The 17,004-nt window shown below is 43.0% G+C and overlaps 1 protein-coding gene across 4 annotated transcripts in view; it reads left to right on the top strand.

Moving 5' to 3' along the window:
* Nucleotides 1-16,771, top strand: part of TTC39A (tetratricopeptide repeat domain 39A) — a 115,257-nt gene extending 98,486 nt beyond the window's left edge. For all 4 annotated transcript variants that reach the window (XM_089684462.1, XM_089684461.1, XM_089684463.1 and 1 more), the window contains one exon: nt 7,571-16,771. In XM_089684462.1, coding sequence (XP_089540588.1) covers nt 7,571-7,667 — 97 coding nt within the window. In that variant the 3' untranslated portion in view covers nt 7,668-16,771. The remainder of the gene's footprint in view (nt 1-7,570) is intronic.
* Nucleotides 16,772-17,004: the final 233 nt, after the last annotated feature.

The following is a 17,004-nucleotide window of genomic DNA, read 5'->3' as shown; positions in this document are numbered from 1 at the left end:
TGTTACAATTTTTGGTTTATATTTTGTACCCCCTTCAAAATTCAGAGATTACACCCAGACTTGCAACTGAACACAAATATATATATATATATATATATATATATATATATATAAATACACACACACTCACCGGCCACTTTATTAGGTGCACCTTGCTAGTATCGGGTTGGACCCCTTTTGCCTTCAGAACTGCCTTAATTCTTCGTGGCATAGATTCAACGAGATGTTGGAAACATTCCTCAGAGATTTTGGTCCATATTGACATGATAGCATCACGCAGTTGCTGCAGATTTGTGGGCTGTACATCTATGATGCAAATCTCCCGTTCCACCACATCCCAAAAGGTGCTCTATTGAATTGAGATCTGGTGACTGTGGAAGCCATTGGAGTATAGTGAACTCCTTGTCATGTTCAAGAAAGTTTGAGATGATTTGAGCTTTGTGACATGGTGCATTATCCTGCTGGAAGGAGCCATCAGAAGATGGGTACACTGTAGTCATAAAGGGATGGACATGGTCAGCAACAATACTCAGGTAGGCCGTGGCATTTAAACAAAGTTTAGTTGATATTATTATTATGACCCAAAGTGTGCCAAGAAAATCTCCCCCACACCATTACACCACCAGTCTGAACCGTTGATACAAGGCAGGATGGAGCCATGCTTTCATGTTGTTTCCGCCAAATTCTAACCCCACCATCAGAATGTCGCAGCTGAAATCAAGACTCATCAGACCAGGCAACGTTTTTCCAATCTTCTATTGTCCAATTTTGGTGAACCTATGCAAATTGTAGCCTCTTTCCTTTCCTTAGCTGATAGGAGTGGCACCTGATCTGGTCTTCTGTTGCTGTAGCCCATCTGATTCAAGGTTCGATGTGTTGTGTGTTTAGAAATGGTATTCTGCATACTTTGGTGGTAACGAGTGGAGTTACTGTTGCCTCTCTATCTCAAACTAGTGTGCCTATTCTCCTTTGACCTCTGACATCAACATGGCATTTTCATCCACACAACTGCTGTTCACTGGATATTTTCTCTTTTTTGGACCATTCTCTGTAAACCCTAGGGATGGTTGTGCATGAAAATCCCAGTAGATCAGCAGTTTTTGAAATACTCAGACCAGCCTGTCTGGCACCAACAACCATGACACATTCAAAGTCGCTTAAATCCCCATTCTGATGTTTGGTTTGAATGTCAGCAAGTTATCTTAACCACGTCTAGATACTTAAATGCATTGAGCTTCTACCATGTGATTGGCTGATTAGCAATTTGTGTTATCAAGCAATTGAACAGGTGTACCTAATAAAGTGTCCGGTGAGTGTATATACAAATTTATGAATGAACTGAACAATGAAAAGCACAAAAAAGCCAAGTAGGGAGCATCTACAAGTGTACCTTAAAATATGACTCTACATGTATAGGAAAGATCAGGAATACTGGGTAATTAGTGAGAAAAGATGTTCCAGCTGGAAAATGGAGTGCAAAATATGGTGCACTGATACAGCTGCATCAAAAATATACCAAACGTCTACCCGCTGACTTACACTCCCATTAGGTTTGTAGTATAGAATACCTTTCTTTACACAAATCCATTCAATATTTGAAGTCTATTGTACTAACAATAGCACTGTATTGGAGGTGTTTGCATACATGAAGGAGCCTTCCCCCTTAAAGCGTCATCACACCATGACTTCACAATGGATGCATTATTTTATAATCAATGCTTTTAGTTCCAGGTGTCCATACGCATTTTTGCCAGTGAAGGGAAAAACATGTTGCAGCTGATAAATGTATTGAGCTGTACAGAGACATCAGTACATTAGCTTCAGGGTGTCCTTCATTATAATTCCATTACACTGTGTCCTGCCTGAGCTATCTTTGTTAGTAAAAATGCATTTTACATCATTCTCCCCTAAGGTACATAAAATTGTGTAATACACACAAACACCGGGGGTGGGGGGGATATTTATTAAAATTAATTACTTAATAGCCCCCTTTGTATCCATCCTCATTCGTGAGATAACATTAGCAATCCTTGCACATGTACTTTATAATCCTGGTATCTTTGCTCACCATAGCAAGTTAATAATGTCCAAGAAAAGCATCAACTACCTGACCATATACTTACTTATTCTTGAGTGGGAAGGACTATATTACATTATTGCATTGTACCCATGGAAAATTTTCCAAGAAAAAAAAAAACATGTGCAACGGGGACTGACGGCACACACCTGACCAGTTTTGCTGCTGATGCAGCTGGATATACCAGTGAAAGTGGTCAAGTGTTTGCACCCGCCAGCCCGCATTGCTGCATTTTTACACTTCTGGGAAATACACATCATCTATTGAATGCAGTTACAATCCAGAGGGGCGTGGTGTAGCATGATGAATTCTATAGCAAATGCGGTACGTCATGAACTCTTTTATTATCCTTTTTAACATTATTAACTTGCTATGGTGGGTGAAGATAACAGGATTGTAAAACACAGGCGCAATGTTTTGCTAATGTTTTCTCAGGAATGAGGATGATATTTTATATCAGCTGCCATTGGGAAAATGTTATAAAATACATTTTTATTAACAAAGATTGATTGGGCAGGATACAGTGTAATGGAGTTTTAACTCCAGACAACCTGGAGCTAATGTACTGACATCTCTGTACAACCCAATACACAGAGCTTTTTTTCTCACAGAATAGGTGTAGGAATTTCCCCCTTCTGAGTCACCTTTATCTCTTCCTCCTACCCACCTCTCTGAGCACCATCCCTTGGTTCCATTCCCCACCCACCTCCAAGCACCATCCCTTGATTCCTCTCCATACTCACCTCCAAGCACCATTCCTTGATTCCACTCTGTACCCACCTCCAAGCACCATCCCTTGGTTCCACTCCCCACCCACCTCTGAGCACCATCCCTTGTTCCACTCTCCACCCACCTCTGTTCACCATCCCTTGGTTCCACTCCCTACCGACCTCTGGGCACCATCCCATGGTTCTACTCCCTACCCACCTCTGAGCACATCTTTCGGTTCCACTCCCCACCCACCTCCGAGCACCATCCCTTGGTTCCACTCCCCACCCACCTCCAAGCACCATCCCTCGGTTCCACTCCCCACCCACCTCCGAGCACCATCCCTTGGTTCCATTCCCCACTCCCCACCCACCTCCGAGCACCATCCCTCGGTTCCACTCCCCAACCACCACCGAGCACCATCCCTTGATTCCACTCCTCACCCACCTCTGAGCACCATCCCTTGGTTCCACTCCCCACCCACCTCTGAGCACCATCCCTTGGTTTCACTCACTACCCACCTCTAAGCACCATCCCTTGGTTCCACTCCCCACCCACCTCCGAGCACCATCCCTTGGTTCCACTCTCTACCCACCTCCCAGTGCCGCCCATTTTATAGAATACAATATCAAGTATGATTTTGTGGTGCTAAGTAATCTGTGTGCAATATGATGATAACAAGAAAAGCAGTAAAATAGATCCTCTGCAGCCTGCAACAATAGACCCCCAGCAACAATAGATCCCCCCACAACAATAGACCCCCCACAGCATCAATGGACCTCCTGCAACAAAATGCCACCCCAGCAACAATAGACCCCAAGCAGCAACAACAGATGCAGCCAGCATCAATAGACCCTCCAGTAGTCAGCATCAATAGATTTCTCGCTCAACAGTAGATCGCTTCTAGCAACAAATGACCCTCTCTATCAACATTTGAAACCCTCCAGCAACAATAGATCTCCAACCAGCAACAATTGACCCTCTCCAGCAATATTTTACCCCCCCAGCAGAAAAAGATCCCCCACCAGCAACAACAGATCTCCCCAGAAATAATGGACCCCCACCAAAAAGATATTCCCTCCAGCGACAATAGATCCCTCAGCAGAAAGCATCAATAGAGTCTCCAGCACACCCCAGCACTCCTTGCCATTACATATATTCAGTGCTGCAGGTGCCAGAACTGTGTTCTCCGATGTTCCCACTGCAAAAAAAAAGCTCTGCCAATACATATATCAACTGTGACAAATTTTTCTCCTCACTGGAGAATATCTTGTATGGACACTTGGCATTAAAAGCATTGTCTGTAATATAATGCATACATTGTGAAGTCATGATGTGGTATTGCTTTTAGGGGGGAAGCTCCCTCATGTATGCAAACACATCTTTCCTTTATAGTACTCTTATTAGTACAATAGACTTCAAACATTAAATGGATCTGTATAAAGGAATGCATTATATACTACAAATCTGATGGGAAGGCAATTCTGTGGGTGGACGTTTATTACATTTTTGATGCAGCTGTATCATTGTGCACATTGTTTTCCTGCTGGAACATCTTGTCTCACTGATTAATTGCATTGGAGAGATCAGGAATACCGGGCAGATTTGTGTGTTACAGTATGCTAACAGATGCCCCCCCTTTGCCATCCTCTAGTTCAAGGGATCCATGTGTTTGTTATCTACTGTATTATAGGTGAAGGGACCATGAGGGCTGTGCCGTGATGCTATACCGTGATCTGCATTGTAGGATGAACATTGTGTTTTGGGTTATTCAATACATTTCTTGCATAATTTTGTATATATGTACGGAAGGTGTTGAGGTGCAGATTTCCTACACTATAGGGCCTTTGTAGGAGGTTGTACCCAATTATTACTTTTTTCAGCTGCGGTATCTTCAGAAAGGGTTTTTTGGTGTTGATTGCTTAAATATTGCCATTCTAGCAGTACCCATTTTTTACAATCAGGTTACTGCTATTAATAAATTCATGAAGCCTCTCTGTACACTATATGACCTCAGGTGTGTAGACACCTCTCCAAATTATTGAGTTCTGGGGTTTTCAGTGAAGGTTACTGTTAATGTAAAACTATGGCCTCCTATTAAAAAATACATGCTGCAGCACTTTAAGTGGCATTCCGCCCAAAAGTGGAGGCTCCGCTTGTTTGCCTCCTCCCCCACTCCACTGCCATATTTGGCACCTTTTGGGGGGGGGGGGAGTGGATACCTGGTTTTGACAGGTACCCTCTCTCACTTCTGGCTCAGTTCACTGTGGCGAAGTGAGCCAGAAGTTTGGCCCCCTCCTTCCTCCCGCAGTCTCCTGAGAACCTTCACAAGTCCCAGAAGACTGCTGGACCAATCAGAATGTGCAGCACGACTCGTGCATGCGCACCTGGCTGTGAAGCCGCAAGCTGTCACAGCCTGGTGCCCACAGTTGAGATGCCGGCGCCGGGGAGAGAAGAGGGAGAGAAGGGATGGCACGGGTGAGTACATCACTGGACCCCGGGACAAGTAAGTATGTGTTTATGAAAAGTCAGAAGCTACAGTTTTTGTAGCTGCTAACTTTTAAAAAATACAAAAACGGTTGGACCTCCACTTTTATTGTAAGTGCATGTGCACTTGCAGTTTTCTCGTAGTCCCTTTGCAAAGCTGCAGCTTCCAGTGGTGAAGGGGCAACAATGCTGCACTGCTCTGGAATTTGAAGCAGTGTAGGCTGTGGCCACTTGCAATGGAGTGAGATGTGATGTTGCATGGGGAGTCATCACACTCTAATGCAAGTGGCTGTCAGCATTTCCACTGCGGTTTCATAAGCCCGTAGCTTTGTCAGGCAGCAGTTGGCCACTCCTAGCCCTGCCCACTGTATTCTGGAATGGCAGAGCTGACTATGCTGGTGAAACCCTCCCGATATGAGCTGCAGTGTCTAGGAGGAGGAATGTGTGAAACACAAATGAAGAAGGATTTGGCTGGCTCAAAGGAAGTAAAAGAAATCTCCTAATTGTATAGCACAGCTTTATACTCCTAGACCCTGAGTTATAGGTTGGTATTTCAGATGGTTGGACGCTGACAAAGCTTTTTAAGGACATGCCCCCTGGGCATCCTCCTATGACTGTAACTCTGCAAGCCCTCGGGGTTTTTCTAGTGTCTTAATGTGATGGACTTCTTCTCCCTTACAGAGAAATCACTTTTAGCTTGGTGGGATTTCAATCCAGTCCTGGCAATGTGGAAGTCATTTCCACCAACATCAGGATGCAGTGCTTGCAGTGATCAGTCAATAGCCAGGCCCGATGACTGTCATGTAGAGAGAAGGATGTCATCAACCCTGTCTAAGCTCGAACAGCTCCTGGCTTATAGGACTTTATGTATGGAGGGGCAGAGCAACAGAGGAGTGAAGGAAACGTGAGAATCAGCAGGCCACGGGGTGGGCTTTCAAAGGAAACGTGTCCTAAATGAGTCTCTTTGACCACTTTATGTCTGCCTGCCAGCAATGTATGTGGACAGGCGGCTGCTGTATGCAAAGTGACCCTCTTCCCTGCGGCACCCACTGTATCCTGCTGATCGGCTACAATCACAGCCCAGAGCTCTGTGTTGGTAAACAACACAGAGCTCTGTACAGAGGGAGCAATCTGTCAGTTTCTCATCCCTGCAAAGGTGATGGAAAACTTAGAAATCGTTTAGTAAAAGTAGCACACTTTACACATTACACATAGTCAGGCACATATTTAACCCCTTGATCACCCTAGATGTTAACCCCTTCCCAGCCAGTGTCATTAGTACAGTGACAGTGTACAGTGTTACTCTTAGATTGTAAGCTCCAAGGAGCAGGGCCCTCCTAACCCTCTTGTATTGAACTGTATTGTCTCCCGTTATATTGTAAAGCGCTGAGCAAACTGCGCTATATAAATCCTGTATAATAATAATAATAATAAGAATATCACTGATCACTGTATTCATTTCACTGGTGATGTCAGTGACAGTTAGTGTCAGATTGCCTGCTGCAGTCCCATTATAAGTTGCTGTTTGCCACCATTAGTAGTATAACAAAAAATTCCAGTATATATACCATAGTTTGTAGGCACTATAACTTTTGTGAAAACTAATCAATATACACTTATTGGGAATTTTTTTTATTATAGACATGTACTACAATACATTTTGGCCAAAATGAATGAAAAAATGTGTTTTTGTTTTTTTTTGTTGTACATGATTTATAGCAGAAAGTAAAAAATACTGTTTTTATTTTTAACCCAGTGGTGATCAAATACCACCAAAAAAAAGCTCAATTTGTGTGAAACAATTGCATAAATTTAGTTTGGGTACAGCGTGGCATGACCATGCAATTACCAAGTAGTGTATTGAAGTACAGCAAAGAAAATAGCCTGGTTAAGGGGGTAAAACCTTCCAGAGCTTAAGTGGTTAAGGATTCGCTTTACTCAGATCAGAAGCTGCAATTTCAATGATCGATCCCTGAACTGTACATGGTGGTACCCACTACTGGCAGTAGCAGGTGACAGCAATGGTATGCATTGTATAGAGCACATTGCCTGGACTTAGTATTCTAGTGATATGACTTTTATGGCACTTTACACATCAGAACTGTTCTCTTTGTGCTGAAACAGTATTGCTGTGTGTTCTGTGTCATCGAAGGCTGTGTAATGCTTTAAACAGCTGGTTGGTGGGACATTCAGTGTAATTACAGGCCTGCTATGTAAAATGGCATTTATCCAGAAATCAATTCTCTTGTCAGGCTTATTTGTGCTAAACTCCTGACAATTATAAAATTTCTCTTTCAGACACAACTACAAGAATTATTCTATGGAGTCTCGCACACATTTCAGGATTCAGGACGCTCTGCTGCAAGCCAAAACTACTCCTCACAATGGATGCTGACAAACATCCCCGGGAATATCCCTCGTAGTATTTATTTATCATAAACTGAGGAGTGGGCACAGGTCGGGGACACCAAGAAAGGCTAATCTGAGGGTCCCAGACAAGATCACGTAAATTATTTTATGAAAGGTGATTCTGGTAAAGTGCATGGCAGCCAAGCTTGTACGGTGGCTGCTTCAGTCTATGATGGCTCAGCAGCCATTTTGTAAGCTGGACCAGTAATTAATAGAGCGCCTCATACCTCAGCAACATCATTTCAACCTTCCAAATGAATTCATTCCATATTAGTTCAGCACATTAAATGTCTACTGTCCAAATAACAAGATCAGCACTGTAGGTGTAAAGATAACTATAGGAGCTGCCATAGAGGCCTTGCATGTAAAAATGAATAAGTAAGCACAAGACCCGGCAACTCGGAAAGGTACAATCCAATCTTCTGTATTAAAAATATGATGTAGGGGTAAAATTCCAGGACGAAACGCGTTGACGTGTTTGAGCCTATGCAGGCCTTAGCCATAACCATGACCATTGCATATAAAGATACCTGAAGAAAGAACAGTTTGTGTTCCCTATAGAAAATATTCGATTCTGCCATTCATTCTCCCATACAACCCTAAGCCTGGAAGTATGTAGTGGAGAGTCATTGGTTATTCTGAGACATAAGAATGGGTCTTCCTTCAGACAATTTTGTATATGAATTTGAGGGTGATAATCAATGTTATGAGAAAAACAGAATAATGAATGCACTGTGGTCAAAGCTGCATATTGTATTGCACAAAAAAAGTGATTAAATTAATTGGAGAGAGAGATGTTCATTGATAAACAATAGAAATGCAACTGCTCAAGTCTCAATGATTACAGACCCATGTGTCAGTTAGGAGATCAGCCACTAGAGGGGGTGAGACTGTCCTTCCTAAGTTGGGGGAGGATTGGTAGATCACAGGTGTCAAACACAAGGCCCACGGGCTGAATCCGGCCCTCCAGGCCATTTCACGTGGCCCTTGCACCTCTCCTGCAGGTACACCCTTGTCTCCACCCCCACCTTGTCTCGGCAATCGGCAGCAGAGAGGAGAATAGAACTCCTCTGTCAAGTCCTGCACCTCCCAGTGCAGCTGCAACACCCCCTCATCTCTGCCTCCCCTGGTCTCAGCATTCAGCAGACTCTGGTAACTGACTCCACTCCTCCTCTGGTCCTCCTCCAGACCCTGCACTTTCTGCTTTCCATCTCTGCCCCCAAAGGGGGTACACAATTATGTTAGGGAGGGAGTGGGATTCTTGACATCTGATGTAAGGATGGGGGGGTGCTTTGGACAGCTAGTCTTACTGATACAACCATCCCTTTGAGGGCAACCATAATGCTGATACGGCCCGTGATGAAATGGAGTTTGACACCCCTGTGGTAGAAGATGGTTAAAAGCTCAGCTCCAGGCAACATTTTATTCCCCATGCATTGGGGCTGTGCTTGCACTGCAAGGTTGACTGCTCATTTTTTTTCTAGGGGATTGGAGAGGCGAGATATACTTACACAATCCTCCGATCCTACCAGCACATAACTGGTCTGGCACCCCCGTGCTCCAGTGGTCTTGAGTTGTGGACTAGTCCTGACATCATCACTCCCAGGGCAGGCTCCATAGACCAGGAACAGTCCACCACTAGACCATGGGGGAGTGTTGTGTTCCAGAGGATCGAAGGACTGGGGGAGTATAAGCTTTTTGCTCACCCCTAGACAAAATGAGCAGTTGACCCGTGCAGTGCAGGCACAGCCCCACCGCATGAGAAGATATTTTTGTTTTGCCTGGGCTTGGGCTTTAAATACTTCTGTGACATTTATGACTGTCAGTGTGTTTAAAGCAAAAACAAGAGCACCCTGTAAAAACAAGGGCTTATGTTTAGGGTGGACAATGAGTTAAACCTTTCTTCTCCTATGGCGCTATGGGGACTACTGCTTTCAGTGTGTCTGATAATGTGTCCCCCGCTGGCCACTGTGTTTCCTCCCACTGGCCACTACATCACTACAGAACACTGCAGGTAGAAGGAGGATTCCCAGGGCCCAGCACATCTAATACACACCGCACACACCTGAACACATCTGATGGCACCAGTGCCCATAGCTCCTTAACAGAACAAAGATTTAACTCAGGGCTGGAATATCTTCTTCTTCGTAAGAGTGTCCATGTTTCATTTTTTGTTTTACTGTGCTGTAAGAAGAACTTAGGTGAATATATATGTACAAATACGCATAATATATATTTGTGGTATATATGAGCTGCATATTTACAGTTGTGCTCAAAAGTTTACATACCCTTGCAGAAATTGTGAAATTTTGGCATTGATATTGAAAATATGACTGATCATGCCAAAAAATGCTCTTTTATTGAAGGATGATGATCATATGAAGATATTTATTACCAAATAGTTGTTTGGCTCCTTTTTAAATCATAATGATAACAGAAATCACCCAAATGGCCATGATGAAAAGTTTCCCTCCCCTGGAATGTTTGGCCTTGGTACAGACACACAAGGTGACACACACGGGTTAAAATGCCAATTAGAGGTTAATGTCCCACATCTGTGGCTTTTTAAATTGCAGTTAGTGTCAGTGTATAAATAGTCAATGAGTTTGTTAGCTCTTAGGTGGAAGCACTGACTAGACTAGATACTGAGCCGTGGGGATCAGAAAAGAACTGTCAAAAGTCCTGCGTAACAAGGTAATGGAACTTTATAAAGATGGAAAATGACATAAAAAGATGTTCAAAGCCTTGAATATACCAATCAGTACTGTGAAATCACCTATTAAGAAGTGGAAAGTTTGGGGATCTCTTGAAAACAAGCCAAGGTCAGGTAGACCAAGAAAGATTGCAGCCACAACTGACAGAAGAATTGTTCGGGATACAAAGGGAAACCCATAGGTAACCACAAGAAAAATACAGGCTGCTTTGGAAAAAGACATGTAAACTTTTGAGCACAACTGTATATATTGCATTGCAGGAAACCTAGTCTGACAAGAATATGGGTGGAATATACTGTATACCGTTGCTGACCTTTCCTGCTTAAATACTTACTGCCATGCTGATCCAACGGCTTCAATAATTTGAGTCACTGGCCTATGACAAATGTGCAGAACAGGAGATTTGACTTCACTTTCTGCATACTTAGTCTGGGTTACTAACCCAAAAAGTACTGAAGCCAAAAGCAACCAGGCGACTAGCATTTTCAGGAGGAGGTGAGTAATGGCAGTCTACACAATTCTCTCTGTACGTGTTTTTAATAAGAGAGCCTATTTCTAAGTGAGGTAGTCAGGGTTGGATTTGTGGCACTCCAAGTGTTTCTGCTGTGGCATGCCTAGAGCTGCTGTCACATCAGATCACCCCCAGAGGTCCTCTTTATTCATCTACAACACGGATGTCAAACTGGCGGCCCTCCAGCTGTTGGCAAACTACCAGTCCCATGAGGCATTGCAAGATTGACAGTTACAAGGACGACTCCCAAAGGTAGAGGCATGATGGGACTTGTAGTTTTGCAACAGCTGGAGGGCCACCAGTTTGACACCCCAGATCTACAATAAAGACACAGGCTGGAGCAGGCAGCAGAATCTTCCCACTGCCACAGTGCTGGGATTTGGACAACAGACAGTGATCCGTCCCATCTGTTTACAATAGATTTACAAAGAAAATAACTTAAAGGGATGTTATCCTTATCTGCACCCCATTATACTCCTAATGTTCCTAATCCAGCATCTGTAATGACTGCCCTCACCTGTGTTATGCACATGCTTGTTCTGGGGCAGTGCCTCACCTAGAAGGACAGCCCTGTAGTCTGCACTTTCTTTCTTGGAATGGCCTCTTCTGCAATTTTATCCTGGTAATTCCTTGTAATTCTGGTTGTGGATTCACTTTAGGGTAAGGGGTATTGAGGAACTTTGGAATCTGCTGTTGCTCCCTTTTTAAAAACTAGTAGTTTCCTGGCTATAAAAAAAAAAAAAACTTAAAAGGAACCTATATTGAGAGAATATAATGGATGCTGCTGTTTGAAGATGTCTATTACCTGGGTGCCCTATTGATCCACTGGCTCTCATAATTTTTCAGACCATCCATGGAACACATTTGCAGGTCGGAAGTTAGAACTCTAATCTGCATGCTTGTTCCAGGTCAGTGACTCAAAATATTGAAATCAGAGACAGCCAGGCTGTGTATATTCTTAGGAGGAGATCGACAACAAGAAAGCTGGCCACAAGTACTGTGAATTTTATCCAGTACTTGATGAGCTGAATCAAATTTGCTACATGGGTGGCTCTCCTATCCAACATACTTTGTTTGAAAAATAGAAGGAGCCAGAAGATTGACGACCAAACAGCGGCTACATCCAATCAGGTGCAGCTGCTGTTTGGGAGTTCTGAATAGCTTCAGTAGGAGAATTGTCCAGTAGCGCTGTATAAGAAATGAAAAAAAAAATATCTGTGTATGGCCAGCTGGAGCCTCTATGGGATGGTTTCCTTTGACGGGACATTGCTATAAAGTCTGAGCTTAGTAGATTTTTATTTGTTAACATGGGAGCATTGTACATATGAAGGTCCTGATGGCAGATGGACACCTATAGAATCATGTCATAGAACTGAAACCACACACTGGTGGAAGCTTCCTAGTGCTACCACAAGCCCGTATGACCAGACCAGAGAGTTTGGGATCGATTGATTTCAGGAACAATACCTGCTCTGATGTGATGGTGAATGTAGTATCTGTCTCAGCATGTAGTAGACAGCCCATTTATCTGTCAGCATCTGATGGATTGCACTGTAACAAATAAATGCTGTGCTTCTAATTACGCCGGACATGACGCAGAAAGTGCTCATTAGTCTAACAATTTATCGTTGCAAATTGATTTATAGCCTTCGATCTCATTAATGACTATAGTCCTGATGTGGCAGGTGATGGTTAAGTACAGCTCAGCTTAATGGTGTTCATTGTATGATCATTATATCAGACGTGATACAATGAGGTTGGAGAGGAAGTGAAGCTGACCATAAGGGGTTTGAGTCCAATAAAACTAAGCTTTACACCTTTCCTTCTTTCTGCATTAGTGGTGCCCTGGTCATCACCGGTTCTTGTGTCTCAGGTCTAATCACAGGCTCACAGGCAGTGGCGTACCTAGGCAGGTGTGGAGGATGTGCGCCACACCGGGTGACACCTATTGCACTGGGTGACACTGGACCCTCTCCACGAGCTCCACGAAAAGTAAAGTTTTTTAAAGCAAGCCAACGATCCCCGCAAAATAGATTGGATCTGCGGATTGAGCATAATGGATCGGATTATACCTTCGATTACAACATCTTCAGTTTTACTAAAATTAGTTGATGCAAAAATGAATACACCCCACAACAAAAACAACTCCATCTAGTATTTTGTATGACCTCCATGATTTGTAAGGACAGCACCAAGTCTTCTAGGCATGAAATGAACAAGTTGGCGACATATTGCAACATCAATCTTTTTCCATTCTTCAAGAACGACCTCTTTTTTAGAGCCTGGATGCTGGATGGAGAGTGATGCTCAACTTGTCTCTTCAGAATTCCCTATAGGTGTTCGATTGGGTTCAGATCAGGAGACATACTTGGCCACTGAATCATGGAGTGATGATAGCTTCCTCTCTTTCAATATAGAGCAGTACATCTGTGAATTCATGATACCATCAATGAAGTGCAGCTCCCTAACACCAGCAGCACTCATGCAGCCCCACAATAGGACACTAACACCATCATGTTTCACAGTAGTCACCAAGCATTTTTTTTGGGTACTCCTCACCTTTGCGACACCATACAGTTTTGAAGCCATCAGTTTCGAAAACATTTATCTTGGTGTCATCACTCCAGAGTCCCAGTAGTCTTCTTTTTTTAGCATGGGCCCTGTCAAATTCTAAGGGGGCTTTTTTGTGCATGGGCTTTAGGAGAGGCTTCCTTCATGGACGACACCCATGAATGCCATTCCTCTGCAGTGTATGCCGTATTGTGTCAAAGGAAACAATCACTCCAGTTTACTTCTTTAGCTAACTGCAGTGAACTTGCATGGCGATTTTCTTCAACCCTTCTCATCAGAGGATGCTCCTTTTGAGGTGTTAACATCCGTGGATGGCCTGGACGTCTCTGTGAATTGGTTGCAGTTCCATCTTTGTTAAATTTTTTCAGCACTTTTGCTACAGTATTCTGACAGTTAATAAACCTTTGCCGATCTTGTAGCCTTCACCTTTCTTGTGCAAAGAAATTATTTTCTTTCTCAGGCCTTGTGACATTTCTCTTCCATGTGGTGACATTGCTGACTGCATGAAATGGGGAGGGGTTTTCTTTGTTAAGTAACACCCTTTTACAGTTGTGTCCAAAATTATTCAACCCCCAATGCTGTAAAGGGGTTTAGGGACTATAGTGTACATTTGGAATTGTATTCAGAATCAAATCCTACAAGGACGTTGTAACTACCCAAATGCAACTAAAATGACATCAATTGTTTATGTAATACAGTAGTAAATGGTTCTTATGTGGTTTCTTCATTGCCACAATTATTCAACCCCTTAAAGACTACCACTCTGAAGAACAGAGGTTCATACAGGTGCTTTCCATCAGGTATTGAAAACACCTGTGGATGTCACCGAGCAGCAATCAAGCATAATAAGCACCAATTAGGCAGCTTTAAAATGACTGTGATACTCAGCTCCTTCTAGACATTTACTGGTGTGGTTACAAACATGGTGAAGGCAAGAGAATGGTCCAGGAAGACAAGAGAAGAGGTGATTTCTCTTCACAGGAAGGGCAATGGCTATAAGAAGATTGCAAAGATGTTAAACATACCAAGAGACACCTTAGGAAGCATCATTCGCAAATTCAAGGCAAAGGGCACTGTTGAAACGCTACCTGGTCGTGGCAGAAAGAAGATGCTGACTTCGACTGCTGTGCGCTACCTGAAGCGTAGAGTGGAGAGAAGTCCCCGTGTGACTGCTGAGGAACTGAGAAAAGATTTGTCAGATGTGGGTACAGAAGTTTCAGCCCAGACAATAAGACGCACACTGCGTAATGAAGGCCTCCGTGCCAGAACTCCCAGGCGTACCCCCTTGCTGTCTCCAAAGAATAAGAAGAGTCGACTGCAGTATGCCAAAAGCCATGTGGACAAACCACAAAAGTTGTGGGATAGTGTTCTGTGGACTGATGAAACAAAATTAGAACTGTTTGGGCCCATGGATCAACGCTATGTTTGGAGGAGGAAGAACAAGGCCTATGATGAAAAGAACACCTTGCCTACTGTGAAGCATGGTGGAGGGTCAATCATGCTTTGGGGCTGTTTTGCTTCTGCAGGTACAGGGAAGCTTCAGCGTGTGCAAGGTACCATGAATTCTCTTCAGTACCAGGAGATATTGGATGGAAACGTGATGCAGTCCGTCACACACCTGAGGCTTGGGAGACGTTGGACCTTTCAACAGGACAATGATCCCAAGCATACCTCCAAGTCCACTAGAGCATGGTTGCAGAGGAAAGGCTGGAACATTTTGGAGTGGCCATCGCAGTCACCAGACTTAAATCCGATTGAGAACCTCTGGTGGGACTTAAAGAAAGCAGTTGCAGTGCGCAAGCCTAAGAATGTGACTGAACTGGAGGCCTTTGCCCATGAAGAATGGGCGAAGATACCCGTAGATCGCTGCAAGACACTTGTGTCAAGCTATGCTTCACGTTTAAAAGCTGTTATAACTGTAAAAGGATGCTGTACTAAGTACTAAGATTGAATGTCACTTGGGGGTTGAATAAAACTGATAATGCTGTGAGCACAGAAAAGACATTTGTGGTTATTTCATTATAACTGTTATGTTATATTTGTCTGACCTACAAGTGCCTCTTTAATGTAAATGTAAGCAAGATGACTGAATGATCAAAAGCAATGTCAAACTGGCCAAAACACTCAATTTCAGTGGGGGTTGAATAATTTTGGACACAACTGTATAATCAACTGTCTGCTGGACACCTGTTTAATGAATAATTAGACTCACCTGTAGTTGAATTCTTGTTAATTAGGATTTTGTTGTCTAAAATTTAGCTTTGCTTCTAAGACTTCCATTGGGGTGGACTCATTTTTGCAATATGGTCTTGAATGAATTTGTAAGGAAAAAAACGTTTTTGTGTGTGCAAATTAACAAATCTAGTTTGCAATCAATGGCCTTTTGTAGTATAGTGTCCCATAGAAAATATTGATTCTGAAAGGAAAGTAAAGTAAATGTTTGCTGATGAATCTGTTGGGGTGTACTCATTTATGCTGAGCACTGTGTGTGTGTATATACATATATTATTTACAGTGTGTATATATATATCTATCTATTTCATGCAGGATAATGGTGCAGGAAATTGCCGCAAGTGGCATGCACCAGATTACCAGAGCAGATTAATCTGTTTCAAGCAGCCCTCCTGCTCTCTATGCCATGTTTGGCACAGACACAGCATAGAAAAATCACACAGCAGCTTGCATCTCCTTTGTTAATTAGGAGCAGTTTACAAGGCGGTGCAGGCAGCACTCCCCATTAGATCCATGTTTAACATTTCCAAACAATAGCTGAGGGATGCTATAAAGCCCCTTTCACACAGGCATTTTGGCACGCTGCAAATCCCAGTGGCAGGAATCTACGGATTCCTGCCACTGGGATTGACAGCAGCATGTGAATAGTAGCAGCCAATAAACCTGTACAGGGACAAGATGTCGACGGCCACCTATCAACTTTATTTTTCTCACCTTTTTGATGACTTTATAGGAGGATCTCCCATTGCGCCAAGTGAAGAGAATGGCATTCATAGAGACAACAGGTAGAAATGAATGGCAGTAGATGTTGTGTCCCTGTTTCAGCTCCCTTTATCTAGAAACTGAATGCAGCTTATACAATGTATCACAAGCAGTAAGAACCACTGTGCAGGCTCAGAGAATGTCTGAATAGCTTTTATCTGAGGAAATATTGCCAAAAAAATAGTTCAGAACATTGTAGAAGATTTGAAATAGTTTATATCAAAATCTGATGTTTCTTAATGAGGAAAATGTCTGTATTTTTCTATTGTTTGTTCACAATAAACATAATTTTGTCTATTATTTGTGTGTCACTCTTCATAGAACACAGTTATGGTTACTAAGCTGCTTTTTATAGGACTCTCGTAATGCAAAAAAAAAAAAATGTTCCTGAAAAAGAAATGACAGCTGGAAAGTGATATGTGGCCGAGGGAAGAAAAAGGATGGGGGAGAAACAAACTGGACTGGAGCAGAGGAGAGAAGAGAACAAGGCATTTGGTGGTAGAAAATACAGATCTATTAAGTAATCTTCAGAA

This window comes from Staurois parvus, unplaced genomic scaffold (assembly GCF_062004578.1).
Source record: "Staurois parvus isolate SC_StPar_1 unplaced genomic scaffold, SC_StPar_1.0 ptg000347l, whole genome shotgun sequence".
Taxonomy (NCBI): domain Eukaryota; kingdom Metazoa; phylum Chordata; class Amphibia; order Anura; family Ranidae; genus Staurois; species Staurois parvus.
This window is presented reverse-complemented; position numbering and strand designations above follow the sequence as displayed.